Raw genomic sequence first — 19569 nt, 5'->3', positions numbered from 1 at the left:
TCCATATGGTTGTCTATATTCCTAGGTAAAGCAATAACAAACCGGGGAAAATAGGCATTACCTGTTTACCCAACATAACCATGATGTTCTAACACCTAGTTTGTTTGGATGGTGGCAGGTAAGACCCCAACCTCGGAACCTGGACTGCCTGAGGATTCGACATCTTTTTTTAATAATATGTTTGTCAAATTCAATATTATTAAAAATTCTTAATTTTGGTCAAAATTTTTGCAAACTCTAGCTGTTTCATTTTTCAACTTAGATGTCTCAAACATTTTTTCCTTATATGTTTTCCTTTTTTTACTTTTTATCCAATTGATGAAATTAATTGTATGGCTCTGTTATTGATGTGACTTTTTAATCAAAACACACACTTTGATTTCCCAACTAGCCTTTGGTTGGGGCTAGTGCCATACAGATAATTCACATCCATTGGATAATTCTTTAGCATGGATAATCCCTGGTTATTTTGTGATCCGCCTTCTTTTTTACTAACTTTTATCTATTTTGCAAAAGTGGTTTATACATTTACTATTGGCATCATTTTTTCATATTGGCACTCATCTTACAGATCCACATTTATTCACTTATTATCATTAGGTGGGGAGGAAGTTCCACATGATGGGCTTACTCCCCATCATGTGGTTTTACCCTTTGGGTTGGGGGTGGGACACACACACAATAATTTTGATTAGTAAATTTATCTCACACACACAGACACTTATTTCTTCACACACACACACACATGTATACTTCCCCAACTATGAATTATTCTTTTATATACTCCTCGTGAAATCTCCTTTTACACTCTCTTTTTAACCACCCTCCACATGTGACTTAAACTTCACTTGTGACTTAAACTTTTTTTAGTTATCTAAGAATCCATAAGGTTGTCTATATTCCTAGGTAAAGTGATAACAAGCGGGGGAAAACAAGCATTACCTGTCAACCCAAACGTAACTATGATGTTCTAACACCTAGTTTGTTTGGATGGTGGCAAGTGAGTGAATCCTGACCTCGGAACCTGGACTGCCTGAGGATTCAACATCTTTTTTTTATATTGTGTTTGCCAAACTCAATATTATTGAAAGTTCTTAATTTTGGTCAAAATTTTTGCAAACTCTAGTTGTTGCGTTTTTCAACTTAGATGTTTCAAACATTTTTTCCTTACATGTTTTACTTATTTTACTTTTTATCCAATTGATGGAATTAACTATAAGGCTTAATTATTAATGGGACTTTTTAATCTACACACACACACACACACACACACACACACACAAAGTAACCCAGCTTAGGTTTTTTTTTTAAATTACAAATTCACAAAAGAGTTTCAATCCTCTACTATAGCATACTCCTTCCAAGGAAACATTGCTAATAATTAGTAATTTAGTGAATGTTGGACACCTTTATAATTTATTCATCTCTTTCAATGGGTCTCTTCGAGTGCCAAATTGGAGCAAATATTAGATGCAAAGAAAAGTCTTTTTATTTTAACGAAAGTATAATAGTGTGTGATGAGAGAGAGAGAGAGAGAGAGAGAGAGTGCCAAAAGTCTAGAAGAAGTTTCTAAAAAGTACAACATAAGTGCACGGCTTCAACTTTTAAGGCAATTATTCTTCTCATCTCAAGAATTCTTAATTCTTAACCGAAATTTTTATTAAAGGTACAACCAACTAACTAAAGGTGGCAACCAGAAACCAAAGGTTAAATATTTTGGCGACAAAGCCAAAAAGCAAGTGAATCTTGGATGAATCAACACGAGATTCTGTAGGTGGATCGTTGAAGAACTATATAATTGCAAAAACGGCGGTATAAAAATATGGAAGAGAGTAAATTGAGACGCACTGAAAAACATCGAGAACTTTGTGTGCGCTTTTTCCTCTCTTGGAAACAGGGAGATTTTATTGTCGATCATCATCAATTCTATCGCCCTCGGGATTGCTGTAACGAACTTGCAATCTCATCTGCTGACTCCCCACTACTAGCACGCCTTCCTGCCCAGCGCAGGTACTCTCTCCTGCTCTATTTCCTTCGTATTGGGCTGCAGGAATTTATTGGGTTGCAGGAATTCCAACTGATTGTTCGCATTACCACTAGCATCTGCGCAGGAATGTTATTATAATTCAATGGGTCGTGTATTGGGTATTATTTGCCGGTTCATTGCAATGGAAGAGATCCTTTTGGATGGTTTACTAATGGAAATCACGCCTGTACCCTGTAGGACACCGAAGCTTATTGCTCTTAAATAAAGTTCGTGCCGACATTGTTGTCTGAAGGGAGAGAGGTATGATGAGGTTAGAGCCTTTCCAGGGTCAACTCCACTCGTTGGTTGGAGACGATCAGCGGGCGAAGCCAACGCTTTGGTTCTCATCCGTGATACTTGGAATACTTGCATGTAAATCTGTACGTACACAGCCAGAACTAGTTGGGTCCAATCACTGGCCTGGGATGTATTGGATTACTTTCATTGGAAGTTGGAACCTGACTATTTAACGATGGATTTTGCGGTAACTTTCAGATATACAATGTTATGAAGAACTTGAGCCCTCTTTACTTCAAGAGTTACCTCAGGCTCTCAAAAACCAAAAAAGTCGAGTGGGATAATAGGTCAGTGACCCTTTTCGTGGGAACATCGTACATACTTTTCTGTCTATTGATTGATGTCTATCCTGTTATCTCTTACTTGTGATTTTAAAGTATACGGTCAAGGTGGAGACTGGACACACGGTTGAGGTGGAGATTGGACAGAAGAAAAGAGAGGTCATACCATATCCCCTTGTAAGGAGAAGCGGTTGGGATATTGCCGTACATCCATTGACAATGTAGTGAAAGGACGAGAAAAGACGAATCATTTGAAATTTATATGTATACAGAGTGACTTCACCTAAAGGCATATTGATTGATATTGAAAATTCTTTGTAATTATGGGAAGTACAGGGCACATTGTTCCACATTTTTGGTTGTGTACACATTTCTGTAAATAGGTTGGCCTATTGAAGGCACTGATCTCCTTGAGATTGGCCATAGGCACAATGAGCCTGAGCGCCTAGTAAGGAGAGCAAGGGCCTGAAAATGGGGGGCTGTCCTCGAGTAGTGTCATACAAAACATTGAAATACATCTTTGATGTCAGAGATTGTGATATTCTGATGTGAAGAGCACGTGTATGTAGTCGGAACGGATATGCACATCCCCATTAAAATACGTCTTGTTTTTTCTATAAGAAGACTTCTATTAAGTAGGAAAAAAGCACCAAGAGCAGGTGCTCGGTACATTTTGCATAGCATGAAAAACAGAATACCCTGAGTGGGTCAAAAATCTGCTTATCAAGCCAAGGAGGGAACTTCTAAGAAGTGGCTCAAACAGAATCTGATGCAAGAACTCGTGGATGTAGTAGGAACAGGGGTGCACGCTTCCATTTCTGCTTAGTAGCATCAGGGAGTTACTTTTTTTAGGAACTAGGACGTTTTGCTTTGGCAGATTCAACTATGTGAAATGAAACGCACATGTAGGCTTGGCAGTGGGGAATTATCTCCCATTCTAACTCGATAGCATGGTCCATGCCTATATCGAGGCTTGGTAACTAGCATTGTCTCCCATTTCAACTCAACAGCACAATCCATGACTGCATACCGTAAATTGGTTTCCCAAAACCCTCGTCTTGCTCATTGAAGGTTTAGTGTAGAAAACTTGATATTCTTTGGCCAATCCATAACCTGATCTCAGCTGCATGCATTGTGGCTTGATCCCAACAAAGGCACTCTTTGCCTTTGTGACGTAATTCCATCCTCTAGCTGTTCAAATCCATTGTAACTGTGCCTAATGGGGAACACCAAGTCAGAGTGCAAAAACATACCAAGGGATTCATACTGCGAAAACAAATTCACCATGGAAATGTTAGTGATTTGAGTGTAGGATCTTAGCTTGCTAAATGGGAGATTAGAGGATGGAGCATTGTTCTCATAAACTATTCTTTGCATTGCATTACTTGGTTGTCTATCTAAATGTTGCCCTAATTTTAACCCTTTTAAGCAGCATATTTTCCCCCTTCATTACAGCCATCCCTTCCCAAAGAAGTGGTGGCTGCCCAGAAGGAGTGTCTAAGGCAACGAATGCTCCTCCAAGAAGTGGGGGTGCTCCTACACAATGCTCTCAGGCTGTGAAGATGGTTGACCTTGTTACGAAGGAAACCAATAGTCCTCTCTGGAATATAGAGGACATGCCCCTTCTCATCCAGAGGTGACAGCTCAGGAAAGACTTGACAGGCCTGTTTTGTAAGGCCTGTCAGTTAAGAGGAAGAAAGAACGGAGCTATCTAGCCCACTATGGTCTGGTTCATTTAGCCAAAAGGCCCAACTCCAGCCGGCCAAAATGCCAGCCATATTGACCCCAGATGAGATGCAATGAAGGAGACAAGGGGGCAGATTGGAGGAGGGAGAAATAGGAAGAGGGAGAAGGAGAGAGAAGGGAATGGGGGAAGAGGGAGAGGAAGAGAGAGAGGTTGGGAGAGAAGGGAGAAGGAAAGAGAGAGAGATAGAGAGAGATTGGAAGAGACGTAGGAGGAAGGAGGAGGGAGTAGATAGGTATTAGATGTCACATCAAAAAGTACATAGTAGGGGGTAGATGGAGACTTATATAGTCCCTCCACAATTTCCACCTAAAGGACCTCTAACTTGGCCCCTTTTTCCCCTTCATTACCTTCCCATAGAATTTTGCCCTCAAAATTTCACAGCTTGACTGTCCAAAAGTGCAGCAACTACTACTAATCAATCCGGTAGGAGATAGGGGTGGTCCTAGACAAAGCTTTCTGGCTGCCATGAATTTTCATCCTCAGGGAGTCCCTGCCACTTGATAAGATACTCTACGTAGGCCTTGTTCCGGAGTACATGATCTCTGAAACCCACGATGCGCTCCGGGACATAGAGGATGTGGCCCTCTTCATCCATAGGTGGCAACTCTGGAAGAACATGGACATGCTGTCCAACATGTGGTTTCAGCAAAGACACATGGAAAACGTCATGGATCTTGGAGGTACTGGGTAGCTCCAACTGATATGCTACCTCTCCACCTTGCGGATGATCTTGTAAGGACCGTAATACCTATGAGCAAGCTTTGTGTTGGTATTACCTTTCAACGAGGCATAACGGTTCTTATGGAGATGCAAATGCACATAATCTCCCTCTTTGAAAGACAAATATCTCCTGCGTTCATCCGCATATTTCTTCTGCTTGGCTTGGGCATCCTGCATATTTCTTTTGCCCAACTACAGAAGGGCATCCATCCTCTCTAAGTCATTCCATGCTTGCTGATTTTTCACAGCCATGCCACCAATTGAAGAAGGCATCCCGACCTTGCATTCGTACATTGCCTCAAACTGGCTCATGCCAATGGAGAGATGCTTGGTACTGTTGTAGCAAAATTCAACGAGTGACAACTAGTCGGCCCAAAAGAGATGGCTCAGCCTGCATAGATGCAAAAAGCTGTGAGCCAAAAGATGGCCTGGCATCCTGCAAGAAGGTGCTCTGTGGCAAAGAAAATGCATCATCTAAGTCCAGATAATCCCCATGCTAGGGTACGCGCAACGGTCCAGAAGATTGATGCTCATAGGCACGGCGGGCGTCTGCCAATAAAACCCTGCGTGGAGCAGACAAAACGTCTTGACTGTCTGAATGGTCCCCTTGCTGGGGCAAATGTTCCATAATACGTTGTTTCTAATAACATTCCAGTCACCCTGCATTCATGTAGGCATATCACCTAAAATAATGTAGGCATAATGCGTGGGAAAATTCACAATGGTACTCCACTTTGACAGACTGCATGCAATTCATGAAGATGTGGGTGATATCCTCATTGGATCTTTTACATCTTTGGCATTTACAATCTCCCTGTCCAATTCTTCTGGCCGTGCACAAACATTAACCAAAGCAGAAAGGCCTGTTTCTCTAGAATGTCCTTATGCCATGTTCTTTCAAATCTCTTATACCATGTTTGTGCGGTGTCCTTCCTATGCAATTTCATGTTAAGTTGATCCACCAGTTCCTCTTGAGCATCCAATATGACTGGTATAGGGAAAAGTGAGTTCTGTCTCACCCATCTAAATTCGTTGAGGGAGGGTTGAAGCTTGCCTCTCATCCAAGAGAGTGATTCCCTGTCCCAAAGGTCCCTACTCTCTTGAATCAGAGAGATGTCAAACATGTTCAATATGTACTCTCTCTTAGCACATCCTCCCCTTTCCAATGACCCCCTGCCCTGTCCCACAGATCCTGCCAGGTTCTCAGACCCTTTTTGTTTAGCCTCGATGAACTCTTTAATAACTCTATCCTCTAGTGGGTTCACTCTGGATGATAGAAAACCAATTAGAACTTCTGCCACAGAAAGTGCTTGTTTCCTGGAGAAACCTTTCCAAACCAAAAAAGGTCTAAGAGTCTCCCAATCCCTCCACAGACTTTCAGAGTTCAGAGCCTTTAGCTACACAGGGTTGTGAGATGGATATCACTAGAGGGGAGTTTCTAGAAATATCCATGTAAAGTAGGTGTTAGCTCAAGGTGTCCGCTGTGGTAAAATCGATGTAACCATGGTTGGTAGTAGATGACAGCTATGATACAAGGAAGATGCATAAGCTTTTTGGGTTGAGAGAATCAAGGTGATAGTTGAGTGATTATAGGGACTCAAGATGCTCTCAATGAGCTCACCTATGATGTAATAGCTTTTGCATGCTGAACCTATTTAAAGGGCATTTCTTTGTGAATAAATCTGCTCATTGTTGTTCGCATAATGTCTCACTCGTAGATATGTTTCTCTTTTATCCTCCATAGCCATCGCCTCACTCTCTTGCTCCATTTTCAAAAGGATAGTCATTGCTTTTGGACTGTCAAGGATCAATTCTCTTTGTAAATTGTGGTTCCCTTGCTTTCCTCTTGCCCTGCCAAGGCCCCCATTTGTCTTAGTGGCCTCTTTCCCACCAATGGATGTGTTATGTGGCCCTTCGGGTAAGTAGGCGAATTTGTATGAACCACGAGGAAATTCTCAAGCCTTTTTTTTTTGTGGACTTGGCTATAGAACTCTATCAGAACTTTTAATGTTCCCAACATTTGCTTCCTGTGTGGACCAGTAGGCCATTTTTTCAAGGATTAGGTTGTGGAGGGAGCTCATATTTTTAAAAGTAGACTTTGACAAATATGGAGATTTATGCTGGACACAGGCCTAAGACCCAAATGATTGTTTTCAACCATTCTTGTCAAGGCAAGTGCTAAGATAGTTCAAATGGCACAGGTCACTCGAATTCGTGTTGCCCTCCTTATTTAATGTTAATGCATTCTTGTTTTGATGATCTGCTACTTTATTAGTTAGTGAGAACCAAATAGAGCTGTTGGTTGTAGAAGTTCCAGTTTTCTTGGTCCTTTTCATATCTTTAGCACCTCCTAGGATGTCCTCCAGATATCAAATCCCTGTTTAGGACAACATATAGCAGGAATTTTGGGACACCCTTTCCAATGATTTACACTTCTTAGCTTTGGTCTACTTAAGATTTCTGAGAATAGGACATGTACAAGGTTTCCTCCTTAGGCTGAGATTCAAGGCCTACTTCCCGTAGGCTGCTCACTGAGCACCAAATATTCCCTGTCCTCGTTCATCTTTACTTCTTGTAAGAATCTCCATTGACCTTTGATATCTTCGTGTGCTCTTCATCCCTTCCCTATTGACAGGTCTTTAATAGTGCATTTAGTTTCATCATACAGTCTGATCAAGCTAATTCAACTAGAAAATGGGCATGTGTGGTCAACTGACAATTTATCGATTATATCAATCTGACACCCCGTGAAGATCCTGAATCAATGTCTGCTGCATTATAATGCTTGGAAGTCCTTTGCAATGAAGGGTGGCATTTAACCCTTCCCTCATTGCTTAGTGAAGGAGCGACTAGTCAAAAAGCCTCCTCCGTAGCTCAGATAATGAATGCTTCTCAGGACCGTGGCGGTGCAAGAGCACCATTCAGTGTTCTGCCAGCCAGGTCAAAGGAAAAGAGGGCTGCATTTTGGGCATTGTCTGAGTTACATCTAGGATCTTAGAGGCATCCCCTTGTCATCAAACAATTCTATAAGCATGCTGAGGTCTTGTTCCCTTGTTCTCAATTTGCATATATGCCTCTGCTTAGGGACAACTCTATAAGCATGTTGAGGTCTTGTTCCCTTGTTTCCAATTTGCATATATCCCTCCGCTTAGGGTCCATCACTGACCACATATAAGTCATGAATAGGACCTCTTCTTCTGCCCATGTTGTCCTTTGAGTGTTTTTTAACTTCTGCCTTAAAAGAAAAAAGATCGAAATTTGCATAAGGTCTTTCTATGCTTTTTATGTTTGGTTTCGGGCGGGGGGGATGGGGGCTGTAAAGGGTTTATAATTGTTAAAATTCTGATATTTACATACAATCGCTTTTTGGGATTACTTTGTAAAGTAAGAGAGATAAAAACTCAAAAGTCCTTGAGGAATAAAAAGTTGCCACCACACAAAAAGAAAGCTGCCACAAGATACAATCCTACTCAGAAAAAGATCACTGCTCCCAGTTGTCAATCCAACCAACTTGTGTGGCAGCATGGAAACATTATGTCAGGTATAGATAGTAGGTCAATACAAGCCTTGGTGATCATATACAAAGGCAATTTTCTAAGTAAAATGCATAAGCATTCTTTTCTGACCAAATATCCAGCGCATGTGTCCCATAAAGAGGCTCCAGTCCCCATGAATCTAGAGGCATTTGTTCTCATAATTGAAAGGAAAACCCTGTATATTGTTTTGCAAGTCCCCATGATCTCTTAGAAGAAGATCAGTTCATAAAGAGGTGGTCCACGTCCTTTTATCTGAGGGTGATCATATACAAAGGCAATATCTGTCTCCATTGCTAGACGCCATTTTCTGAGTAAAAAGCATAAGCATTCTTTTCTGATTAATATCCAGCACGTGTGTACCCTAAGAGGCTCCAGAGCATTTGTCCCTCATAATTGAAATGAAAACTGTTTTGCAAGCCCCCATGATCTCTAGAAGAAGATCAGTTCATAAAGAGGTAGTCCGTGTCCTTTGCTCAGATATATATCCGCCTTCAAATTCCAATCGTAGATGGTCTAGCTCCTGTCCAGACTACCCTGTATATTAGAAAGGTGAAAAATATTGAGGTAGGGCTATATCCCACAGAGCACCACTAAATCTATGGAGGCTACCTATCTTTTGAACCGTTTTCTTTTGAGGGCATCCACTAAAACCTGCATGCATATCTTGTGTTGAGGGATAGGATTACGTTTCTGTGGATTAGTCCATTAGTATACATTAATATATTTTTGTTTCGTCGGTCCATCAAATTGAAGCATCCTCGTGTTACAAATTCATCCTTCACTGAATGAGTACCTTGTCAAATATGTTCTCTTGCTAGGACCACCAAGGGTTTCCAGGTCGTGTGAGGTCTATCATACCACATCTCCTTTTGCTTCGCTAGTGCTTTTAGTTGACACTTCACAAAAAGGGCAGCTCCTCTCACACAGCTTTTCTGTGGAAAAATGCTGTCTTGTGGTTAAATGAAGCACAAGCCTACATTGGAGATATGCAGTTTTCTTTGACACATGCCCTAGTGTTGAAATGCCTCGATTTTTAAGACCATCATTATGGAGGAAGATGCCAATGAGAAATATTTTAAGGCAGGAGCATGAGTGATTTCTTTTGAAGGTAGGAAGTGTGATGTGAGTGACAAGGAAATTTTGGCAATCCTATAAAAGTTTTCTTGAATTTTTTTCGAAGATTAATCCATACTTAAGTTGAGCTTTTATAATTTTGTTAATTGTAATACATTCTGTCTTGTTTAAGAGACAGTCTAAAGACCTCTATAGCTACTTTTGTAGAGTGGTAGTGTCTCATGCAATTCCTTTCTTTCTTTTTCTTTGCAACTTACTAGAATAGCAGGAAGGTATTTCGTGGCTGTTCTATCCTTATTCTATTTGAAAATATATGATATTCCGTTGGGGATTTTCCTGTAAAGGTGATTGTATTGCTATTTAAACTTTTGTATGTCTCTGGACCTCTTACAGGGCATTCTCTTCTGCTCATGCTGTCTTTGTTGGTGCAACTGCATCTTATTTAATCTTCATAAGTGACTTTTTCAAAGACAATGGTCCTTTTGATCTGATGGTCTTTCGTAGTTCCTTATTGTCACAGGTGGTTCTTGGGGTAAGCACTATTTGTTACCTTTTTGTGCTGTTAATATTTATTCAATGTCTGTTTATTACAAGGTTATTTTTTATTTGTATGCATGGACAAAGTCTAGTTGTCGTTATATCTCTTGACATATGCCCATATAATTTTCCATTTTTGCAGATCACATAACCCATGTATATTATATAAGTCAACATTTTGTTTGTGCCAGCATATTCACTATATGTAGATATGTATAAAAACTCTATTACATAGAAAAGTGCAACCAAGACTACATGTCCACCTCAGGATCCTCATGATGTGACACCAGATCCTATGCAACTTCATCTTTTGAGAAAAGAGTACGACTCATATTGTCACTGTGCGCACGTGCACGCACACACATACACACGCATGCATGCATTCTATATGGGCGTAGTGTATATGAGTCACTCTCTCTCTCTCTCTCTCTCTCTCTCTCTCACACACACACACACACACACACACATACACACACACGTGTGTGCAGCATGCACATACACACATTCACATGCACATGCACATTTCATACCCATACCCTTACACATGCGTCGACACCTATGCATATGTATATGCACGCACGTTTATATATTTAGAGGCTGCAACACCATTATATTGTTTGTGCATAAAGTGTTTTCTATGAAGCTGAGGCTCTAGCTCTAGCTTCCACTTATCAATTACTCTAAAGGGCCAGAATCAGCTAGGTCTTTTTTTTCTCCCAAAGACAAGAACCTTCTATTAATGCGTGAGAGGAAACCAGCCATACAAATAAGTTTTACTGAACGTGGAAGAAAGTAAAAAGAAGCGCTAGGGAATCTCACAAACAAAAGCAAAGAACTAGGTGAGGGACCATACAGCCAACAAATGCCTCGATCTTTGAATGTGTAGAATGCGGCCAAGCGTTGTAAAAATATGCATGCCTTTCGAGGGTCATCTAAGAACCCATCAATTCCTCGCTCCCATGTGGCATGCAAGGTAGCCAAAGGGCAACGAGGGTGGAAGTTGGAGGTGTGTGTTGGTCTCCCATTACACAAACTGCAATGGGTGACCCAAATGATCTGAGTAGTAATGATGGACACTATCTCCCAAGCACTATCCTTGGGTTGATGAGATGGAGCGATTGAGTTTTGCACATCCATCTAAAAGACCCTTTTTCTAACAATCTTGTAGGTTGGCGCTATACCATCTCAATTGAATAGGCATGACACTCCTGCGTCAACTAGGCTACCATGTCCCAAGTGAAGTTCTGCTGCAACCTCTATGGGTCCCCCGCCAAGTCCTCTGTGCTGAGTTAGTGATCGCATTTGTTCCAATCTGGTGCCAATGGACACTCCTCATGGGCCACCATCTAGAAGATATATTTAATCTTCTGCAGATGAAGGCTAGTCCACAGGTGGGACCAAAATATGGTAACCACCTCCTAGGGCAGCTGCTACTCTATCCAACGCCACTCTCTTGAGGGGGTCCAGGTGGCCTTGTCTAGCCGTAGACATCGGCTGATGCACGCAGTGTATATGAGAAGAAGAGATCCTCTATAATCCTCTCTGAGTGCCCTAGACATCCAAAACGTTCACCTAGATCCAATAGGGGAAAGCCCTCATCAAATCCTTGGCTACCTTTGGACTGGCCTTGGTCAGGCTGGGCCTTTGCGGATTTCTTTTCCTTGGAGTGTTGTGAATGGGTTGTTGCTAACTTGTCCTCTCTACTTGAAGAAAGTTGAACACCTTCAGCTCGTTGGAAAACTTGTATGAGTTGTGTTAGCCAGCTTATAGAGCTTTTGCCCATTAGCTTAACTTTTAAGCTGTTCATGAAAGCCGCGATAGAAGGTGGCTGCCCACACTACAGCCTTTCCTTCTTGTGCATGCAAACCCTTAGGGAAACAAGCTGTCATAGTAATAGGGTCAACTCCCCATATGTAAGCACCCAAATGAGGAGAGCATGGGAGTGACACATGGAGAGAATTAGTGGGCAAGATAGGGATGAACAGGCTGCCACATGGGCAGCCCACTGGCTGCCATGGGAGCAGCATATAGAATACATCAGGTCTGCCCATTGGCCTGGTGGAAGGATTCAAAGGCTGGGACATTGCCCAGCTATAGGCTCTGTAGAGAGGCAGCAGATCTGGGGCTCAGTATGAAGGATCTTTGTAGGCCTTCAGCGCCTTCCCTTTTTGGCCAGCAGACTAGTCGGCAAAGCCTAGATCTTGGTCAGCCTGCAGCAGGGAGGCATCCAGAACAGGGGGGTTCAGCCCTATATAGGACCTTTATTGGGGGGAACTTCACTATCCAAGTTGGGCATTGGCAGGCAGCAGCAGCAATGCTCCACACGTGCAGCAACGGCACTAGAGGAGACAGCAAAGGAGCAGAAGCATGGTGTATAGGGTTAGCCAGCAGTCCAGTCTCCAGATGTGCATACAGGCACAAGAGAAGGGCATCAGCAGGGTGCAAGTAAGGCACCAAAAAAAGTTCCAGCAGACCCTAGCATTGTGAAGAGATCAGGTGGTGAGCAGATCACAGAGGTGCAGAAGGAAAGCTAGTGGAGAGTTTTGGGCTCCTTGCATAGCTAATGAAGACCTCATTGAGAGTGGGCAGCATCCTACCATGTAGTGAGGTGAGTTAGTGCAACTTTTGCACCTGTTTTCGGTCCTGTCTATTAGTTTTGTTTTGATATACAGTGATTGGTTGCCAAATATCTTGTCTACTCCAGATCTGAGCGTGGTTTACGTTACATGTATGTGTGCACATCCCGAGTAGGATCTAGATTCTAAGGTGTGATCTTGTGGACGATTCATGTGCACATCCCGAGTATGATCTGATTCTAAGGTGTGAACTTGTGGATGATTCATTTTCCGCTGAGTATTCTAACATGGTACCAGAAGCTAGGACTTGAGCTAGAAGTACATGTTCGGATATCTTTCAAAACAAGAGTGTGTGGAATTTTACTTGAACTCTAGCCTCTATGACACTCTTAAAATCAGTGGCACAGGGCAACCCACAGGTAGGAGAAGCAAATGCAAAACACAACGGCAGTGAAGGAAACCTTGGTAGATTATTTAGTGTCTTTGTTGAAAGCATTTTGAAGAACTTCTTAGCATAAGTGTGACATGCATAAAAGAGGCAGAAAAGGTTACTACTTAAATTTGCTCGTTTTGGCATTACCAGTATATGCTATCTATCCGTGGCCCTCATTAAGAGCTGCCCTTTCTCCCCCCTCAGCCAAATACTCCTCAGGCTTTGGAAGAGAGCTGCAATAGGCCCCCATTACCAGCTTCAGTGGCATCATCAACGACCAATGGGTATCTTTCCCCTTAACCAAGCTGATCAGATTTCTATTGTGTACGTCTCTAGAACTACATGGAGGCCCCCTTGATTACCCTCATCTGCTATAGTTTACAAATCATTCTTTCATTGGGCAAGGGAGGACAAGAGTGGGTGCCAACCTACAGTGCCATTCACCATGATGACTTTGGGACTAAAGGAGTGAACGCCATTCCTCTTTGTCTTGCTAGCTCATGGGTTTCTTAGGGGAGGTAAGATTTTCCATTGGCAACAAGCCTAGTTTGAGCTAATCTTTGCCTCTTGTCACTCTTTGGTATCAATTTGGGGTCTTTGGGCAAGCATCAAGAACAAACACTCTGGTTGAGACTTTTTGCTTTGAAAGGCAACATTTTGTCTTAGCACTGTCTTCTTTGCTAGTAGATGGTAAAGCCACTATGTTGACAACTCTCATTGTAATCAATGGAGATATACTTATTGCTCTTGGGATCAAGCTTCTCCCCATCCTTTGTGTTCAATACATTTAAAAAAACCAAATTAGAAACGACTGGTTTTTAATCTTTCTCATGGACAACCTTAGTCATTGTCCAATCGAGTATGTCTCTGCCCAAAACGATATTGGAAGAGTCTTCCCTTTGAGCACACTAACCCCATCTTCACAATGGATTGGTGCTTTATTCTTCCAACGTTTTGTTGGGAGATGCTTGCTCCCATTCTTCTTGCAGTAAGTACTAGATTCCTCTAAAGTCAACTCTGCTCTACCTGTTTTAAAAGGTCATAGCTCAGAATCAGCTATTCAGTATGAGGATGGATGGAGGAGAGTCTATTCATGACTATTTCTCAAAAATGAAAATGGTGAAGTATCACCTGGCAGTAGTGGTTAGAAGGTGGACAGGGACCAGTCAGCCATCCTAGTGCTTCTCAAGGGCTTCAGAGGATTGATAATTTCTGTGAAAACAGAGCTAGCCAATCTACTCCACTCACAATGGAGGCTAGCACCACTGCGTTTTGCAGCTGGAAGCCAGGAAGAAGATGTACAATGGAGTTGCTGATGGAGTTAGTGATGAGAAAGCCTTTTCAGGTAGATTCAAGGCACATGGAAAGGGTAAGCCTGGCGAGGGAGGCTAGTCATGGAGACCCAGGTTTGACCATCTCATGTCAGACCTAGAGCAGTGGTCCATATCTCCAGCCCCACCTGGGGATTAGGTGGAGTGACAATGCCATACCTAGTGGGCACTGTGCTTTTTATAATCTGGTTTAGCTTGGAAAGCTTGTGGACTTGGCAAAGCAGTACCTAGAGGTGAGTGCAGGGTTCAATGTCCAAGGATGCCTTTGACTCATTCTCCCATGGGAGATGATGGAACATCTTTAAATCAGGTGTTTGATGAGAGGGGGTGTTAGAAGGGTTATCTGCCAACATGCGAGCTTCATGGGCAGATGTGAAGCATGCCATGTGGGTAGATCTGAGGAGTCTGTGGAACCACCCCTGCTGCCACGTGGGAAGCACTCTGGCTTTCCATGTGAGCAGCTGCCACATGGGTATTTGAGGGAGAATCCTTCTTGGTTGGTTGGAGGCTATGGTTAGGACTAAACAGTCCATAAGGGACTGCCATGGAGTATGCCATGGGTAGATCTGAGGACTCTGTGGAAGCACCCCTGCTGCTTACACGTGGGAAGCACTCTGGCTTTCCATGTGAGAAGCTGCCACATGGGTATTTGAGGGAGAATCCTTTTTGGTTGGTTGGAGGCTATGGTTAGGACTAAACAGTCCATAAGGGACTGCCATGGAGTATGCCCAAGCTTGGGGCTGTCCATGAGCCCTGAGATAAGCTGGGTGGAAGGGCTGGCAATTGGCTGGGTATGAGGTTTTACATGGGCCATGAGAGGAAGCCAGATAGACAAGAATAGACCTGAATCTGCCAGGGAGTTCGGCCAATGGTCTGCTAGTCAACCAATGGGCTGCAGGTTGGCCAGTCTGCCTTCTCAGTTGCCAAATTCAGGAGGGGGAATCTCTCCTATTAACAGCCCAATCGCAGCATTGTTTAATCACCATGTAGATCTCTCCCGCCCACCACTGAAAACCTTTCATAGGGAACGTGGCAAGAGGAGCAAGCAGGAGTAGAACAGCAGAAGATCTGCTCCTTTTGGTTCTAGCCTCTTGGCTGTAGTTATGAGGCATAATGCAGGCAATTTTTGTACTATGATCAGTGCTTTGGTGCATAAGATATACATGACTACATGATTCTCTTTGAGTTGTATGTATTCCAGCTTACTAATGTGCACATGGTGGTTTGTTATTTAGAGGTAGTGTGATCTGTGGGCACCGATCATTCCTTTGTGGAACAAGCCTCTATATTCTAACAGTATGCATTAAAGGCCCCACTTACATAGTAAAGAAAGGTATGTGCATTTCCCATCATATCATGCTTTAGGTCCACCTCTTGAAACTCCTGAACTCAAAGAGTTGGTCAAGACTCTATTCTTGCATAATGATAGGGATCTTGAAGATATGTGTTGAAAGATCCGATGTTTCTTTCAGGATAGATATGTGATCCATTATTATTTGGTCAAATGACAGTTAGTTTTGCAAATTGAATGCTTAAAGTATGCTTTTTCTTCATCCATTCTGTTTAAACTGAGCAAACTGCGAATTGCGAAGCTTCTCTGCTTCCTTACACCTAAATGTAAAGAATATATCTGAGGTTGGATGCATGCACATCAAAATGAGAGGAGAATTTGCTGGTGGTTGGATTGAAAGCTATGATTATGGAAAGAAAGAATCCGGGCCTATCTTGTGAAATAGAATATAGTGTTTGCAGACCTTGGAAAAGGGCTGGAACTTGGAATGTGTATTCATTAAAAGAAAGCAAAAATGGCTTTTTGCAAAGGGAGCGCTTTGGGCTTGGCAACCAGACAGTGGAGTCCTTCCACCTGGTGAAGTTGTAGCAGCATCAATCTCTGAGTCAGGCACCAACCTCTACTCAGGCATTTAAGAGAGGAGAGTGATGGTTTTTATAACAGGCTGATATGTGGTGACACCTTGGTTGGTTACACGTGGAGGTTAATCCATAATGTATCCATTGATTCTCCATTCTTTCATGTTTTACAGCGGAATAATTACATAATAGTTTATAAGGTTCTATAGGTCATAAAGATAGTAGCTTAGTTGTCTGAAAATCATAGAACTTGACTCTTAGTGATCAATTCATTGCATCTATCTTAATACTTTTTTTGTCTTTTTTATTTAAACTTTTGTATGTTGCAGGTGTCAATTGGTTATTTCGTTTCTGACTTGGCCATGATATTGTGGTTCTATCCAGCATTGGGAGGGAAAGAATATGTAATACTCATATACGCTTCTGTTATCTTCTGAATTTCAATTTTCACATATGCCGGGAGCAGATGTCCCTGCTTTGCGATCTCTTGTAGCAGGCTGCTATGTAGTCGCCTAAAGGAATGCCATTTTCTTATTGGTTTGTAAATAATCATGCTGTTAAGTATCAACGGACTGCTTGAGTCAGTTTCTAATTTGAGATGGGGATTATGATTTGGCTCTTGTTTTCATGGCAGGTTTTGCACCATCTCCTTTCAATGATCTCCTTATCTTTGTCCCTCTATAGTGGACAGGCACAGTTTTACATATACCTTGTTCTGCTATCAGAAATTACTACTCCATTTGTGAACCTACGATGGTATATCTTGTGCTAAGCTTTCACGAGCTTGATGATTTTCAGAATGAGTTTTCAATACACTAATCTAACTGCTAGGAATGTTCAGGTACCTTAGTGCTGCTGGAATGAAAGACTCAAAAGCGTATATTGTAAATGGAATCTTGTTATTCTTTGGGTGGCTGGTAAGCCTTTTTAACACAATGTATTATGTTTTTGGAGTTATTGAATTACATAAAACATGGATTGTGCGCTAGAAGATTCCCCCAACCTCCCGCTGCGCCTCCCCTTTCCCCTCTTGTTTCGGCAATATTTCTAACCTCATTATGCTTTGCAGCTTGCCAGAGTTTTGCTGTTTGTATACTTCTTCGTTCACATTTACCTTTATTATGATCAGGTACAATTCTGGAGGATTTTTCTGAACTGCAATGTCTGATGGTCACTTTGTTGTATTTTGACAAATAATGTTCTGTGACAACAGGTCAGACAGATGTTTGCAGCTGGTTTTTTTTGCTTGTTTATTGCACCCCCATGTTTAGCTTTAATGAACGTCATCTGGTTTTACAAAGTTACGAGGGGAATGCTAAAGACTTTATCTAAGAGGGCTTGAGTCCGTCGTAAATATATGCAACCATGTAGGGGTTGTGCATTTACAAATGTTAACATGTGGTCCAGAAAAATAAAATTAGAGGGCCACTGACGACCCCATTCATGGACACGATGCCATTCATGGACTTTTAAAACACTTTTGGTCTGCTGGTTGGCAAAATTGTATAACTTCTTCAGCTCTATTACAATGAAAAATATCAGAGTGTTTGGGAAATGAATGGAAATGGGCAAAATGTGATAGACCAAGATAAGCTTAGCATGGATCGATATAGGAGGAACAAATGAAAAGACCTTGGCCTGGGATTGCCTAACATAGGACTACCTTTGCACTGCCTGTGAGATGATTCATCCGGCTAGAGGTCTGTGTATGAGTGCACGCGTTATTAAGTACATGTACCATTCGCAAGCTTGTTTTTAGGACTATCAAGGGGAGGCTTCTCCTCAACCATCCTCTACTTACTCTATCAATCTGCCTATCTGCTTGCCTTTGCCTTTATCAGGCTGTTTGGGTTTTTCAAGCTCAACATCTTGTTGTCCATCTTCTTCGGCATCGATTACCCGGCTGGGACTCATTAGACTCGTGAAAATAACATTATTGCTTTCTTGGAGTGCATGTCATATAACTTATATGCTTTTACCTCTTTGCATAACCAACAAAGATGCATTTGGTCTAACTTCCTCCTGTTCTTGTCTTGTACATGAGCATATGCTTTGCAACCAAAGATTTTGAGGCTTTGAGCTCTCGGCTTCATAGCCTTTTGTTTTGGAACATAAAATGTTTAGTTTGCAAGAGACTTTTACCCTATGTAGTCAATCAATGTACCTTAGCAAGAAGACACTAGCCTTAAGTCCCCTTTGATCCTCCCCTGATATCCTCTCAAAAAAACTCACTTAGCAAAGTGCAGTTAAATAATTACGCTTATCAACTCTTATTACCTCCTTAGTTTAGCCAGCTCCTCTAATCACGATGTCGTTCCATAGCTAAAAAAGAACCCAAACCCATATCTTGAGAGAGATTGGCTAATCTATTATTCTTCCTCAAGTCATGGTGTATTAGAACAAACTCCTTTCAAGTTGCAAGACATCGTTGAGGCACATTTGCTCACTCTCCCCATCACAATGCAGATTGTTCATGTAATCCCTTTCCCCATTTACTCTCTCTTCTCAACTATTATGACATAGGGACATATTAGAAAAAATTCTACTACGATGTTGACTTGGATTCAAATAAAACCAATCATGATGTTAATGTCAATTTGCGAAGAAATATAGCTCCATGGCCATCTTTATAACACTCTAAAAATAACACATGGATGCTTCACATCATGTATGCCTTAGGATAAACTTTGGTTGCATCCTTGTCACAAAGTGTTAATTCAATGGTCATTCATCCTTATCATGACAATACACTCTAACTAGGTCCTCTTATGCTATCTTCTAAATCCTTCAATGACATAATCAAAGTACCTAGGGGCAATGTGTTGGTTGCATGTGCCCTTGTACACATTAGAGGCTTTGAATGTTCCATATTCATTTAAAACAATTCAAATTGCATGGTAATTCACTCCATGAAGTAGAAGATCAAGTCTCACATCCATCGTATGGTGTGACCCAAGAGTTTACAAAATAGTATTTTGTAAGCCAACAATGTACACCCAATCGTATTACCAATTGAAACTTGCAAATCATATACGTCCTCTGAAATGTATTGCCTTGTCTAAAGCACACCTTAATCTATCTTTAGTTCCATATCACATGTAAAGATCCATGCTCGAAGGTGAAGATTTGTGTCACTACCATT

At 41.8% G+C, this 19569-nt stretch overlaps 1 protein-coding gene across 2 annotated transcripts; it reads left to right on the top strand.

Annotated features, from left to right (window-relative positions):
- The first annotated feature begins 1704 nt into the window (after window positions 1-1704).
- LOC147896804 (uncharacterized) lies at window positions 1705-17992 on the top strand. 2 transcript variants are annotated; one of them, XM_087381312.1, is made up of 9 exons: window positions 1705-2010; window positions 2225-2406; window positions 2522-2610; window positions 10075-10213; window positions 16757-16831; window positions 17062-17183; window positions 17269-17344; window positions 17497-17556; window positions 17641-17992. In XM_087381312.1, exons 2-9 carry the CDS (start codon window positions 2290-2292, stop codon window positions 17767-17769), a joined length of 807 nt encoding a protein of 268 aa, XP_087237438.1. In that variant the 5' UTR covers window positions 1705-2010; window positions 2225-2289; the 3' UTR covers window positions 17770-17992. The 2 variants fall into 2 exon arrangements, with proteins under 2 accessions (XP_087237438.1, XP_087237439.1); XM_087381313.1 differs by lacking the exon at window positions 17497-17556 and having other exon boundaries at window positions 17557-17653.
- Window positions 17993-19569: the final 1577 nt, after the last annotated feature.

Source organism: Dipteris shenzhenensis, chromosome 11 (genome assembly GCF_047967505.1).
Source record: "Dipteris shenzhenensis isolate YYH24624 ecotype China chromosome 11, Dip_SZ_1.0, whole genome shotgun sequence".
NCBI lineage: Eukaryota > Viridiplantae > Streptophyta > Polypodiopsida > Gleicheniales > Dipteridaceae > Dipteris > Dipteris shenzhenensis.
The sequence above is the reverse complement of the archived record's forward strand: the minus strand, read 5'-3'. Positions and strand labels throughout refer to the sequence as shown.

Excerpts from the sequence above, each read along its gene's own strand:
- LOC147896804 (XM_087381312.1), top strand. The coding sequence starts at position 2,290 with ATGATGAGGTTAGAGCCTTTCCAGGGTCAACTCCACTCGTTGGTTGGA. Across the intron at positions 16,832-17,061 it reads CATTGGGAGGGAAAGAATAT|GTTTTGCACCATCTCCTTTC; the intron begins GTAATACTCATA and ends TTTTCATGGCAG. Across the intron at positions 17,557-17,640 it reads TTTACCTTTATTATGATCAG|GTCAGACAGATGTTTGCAGC; the intron begins GTACAATTCTGG and ends CTGTGACAACAG.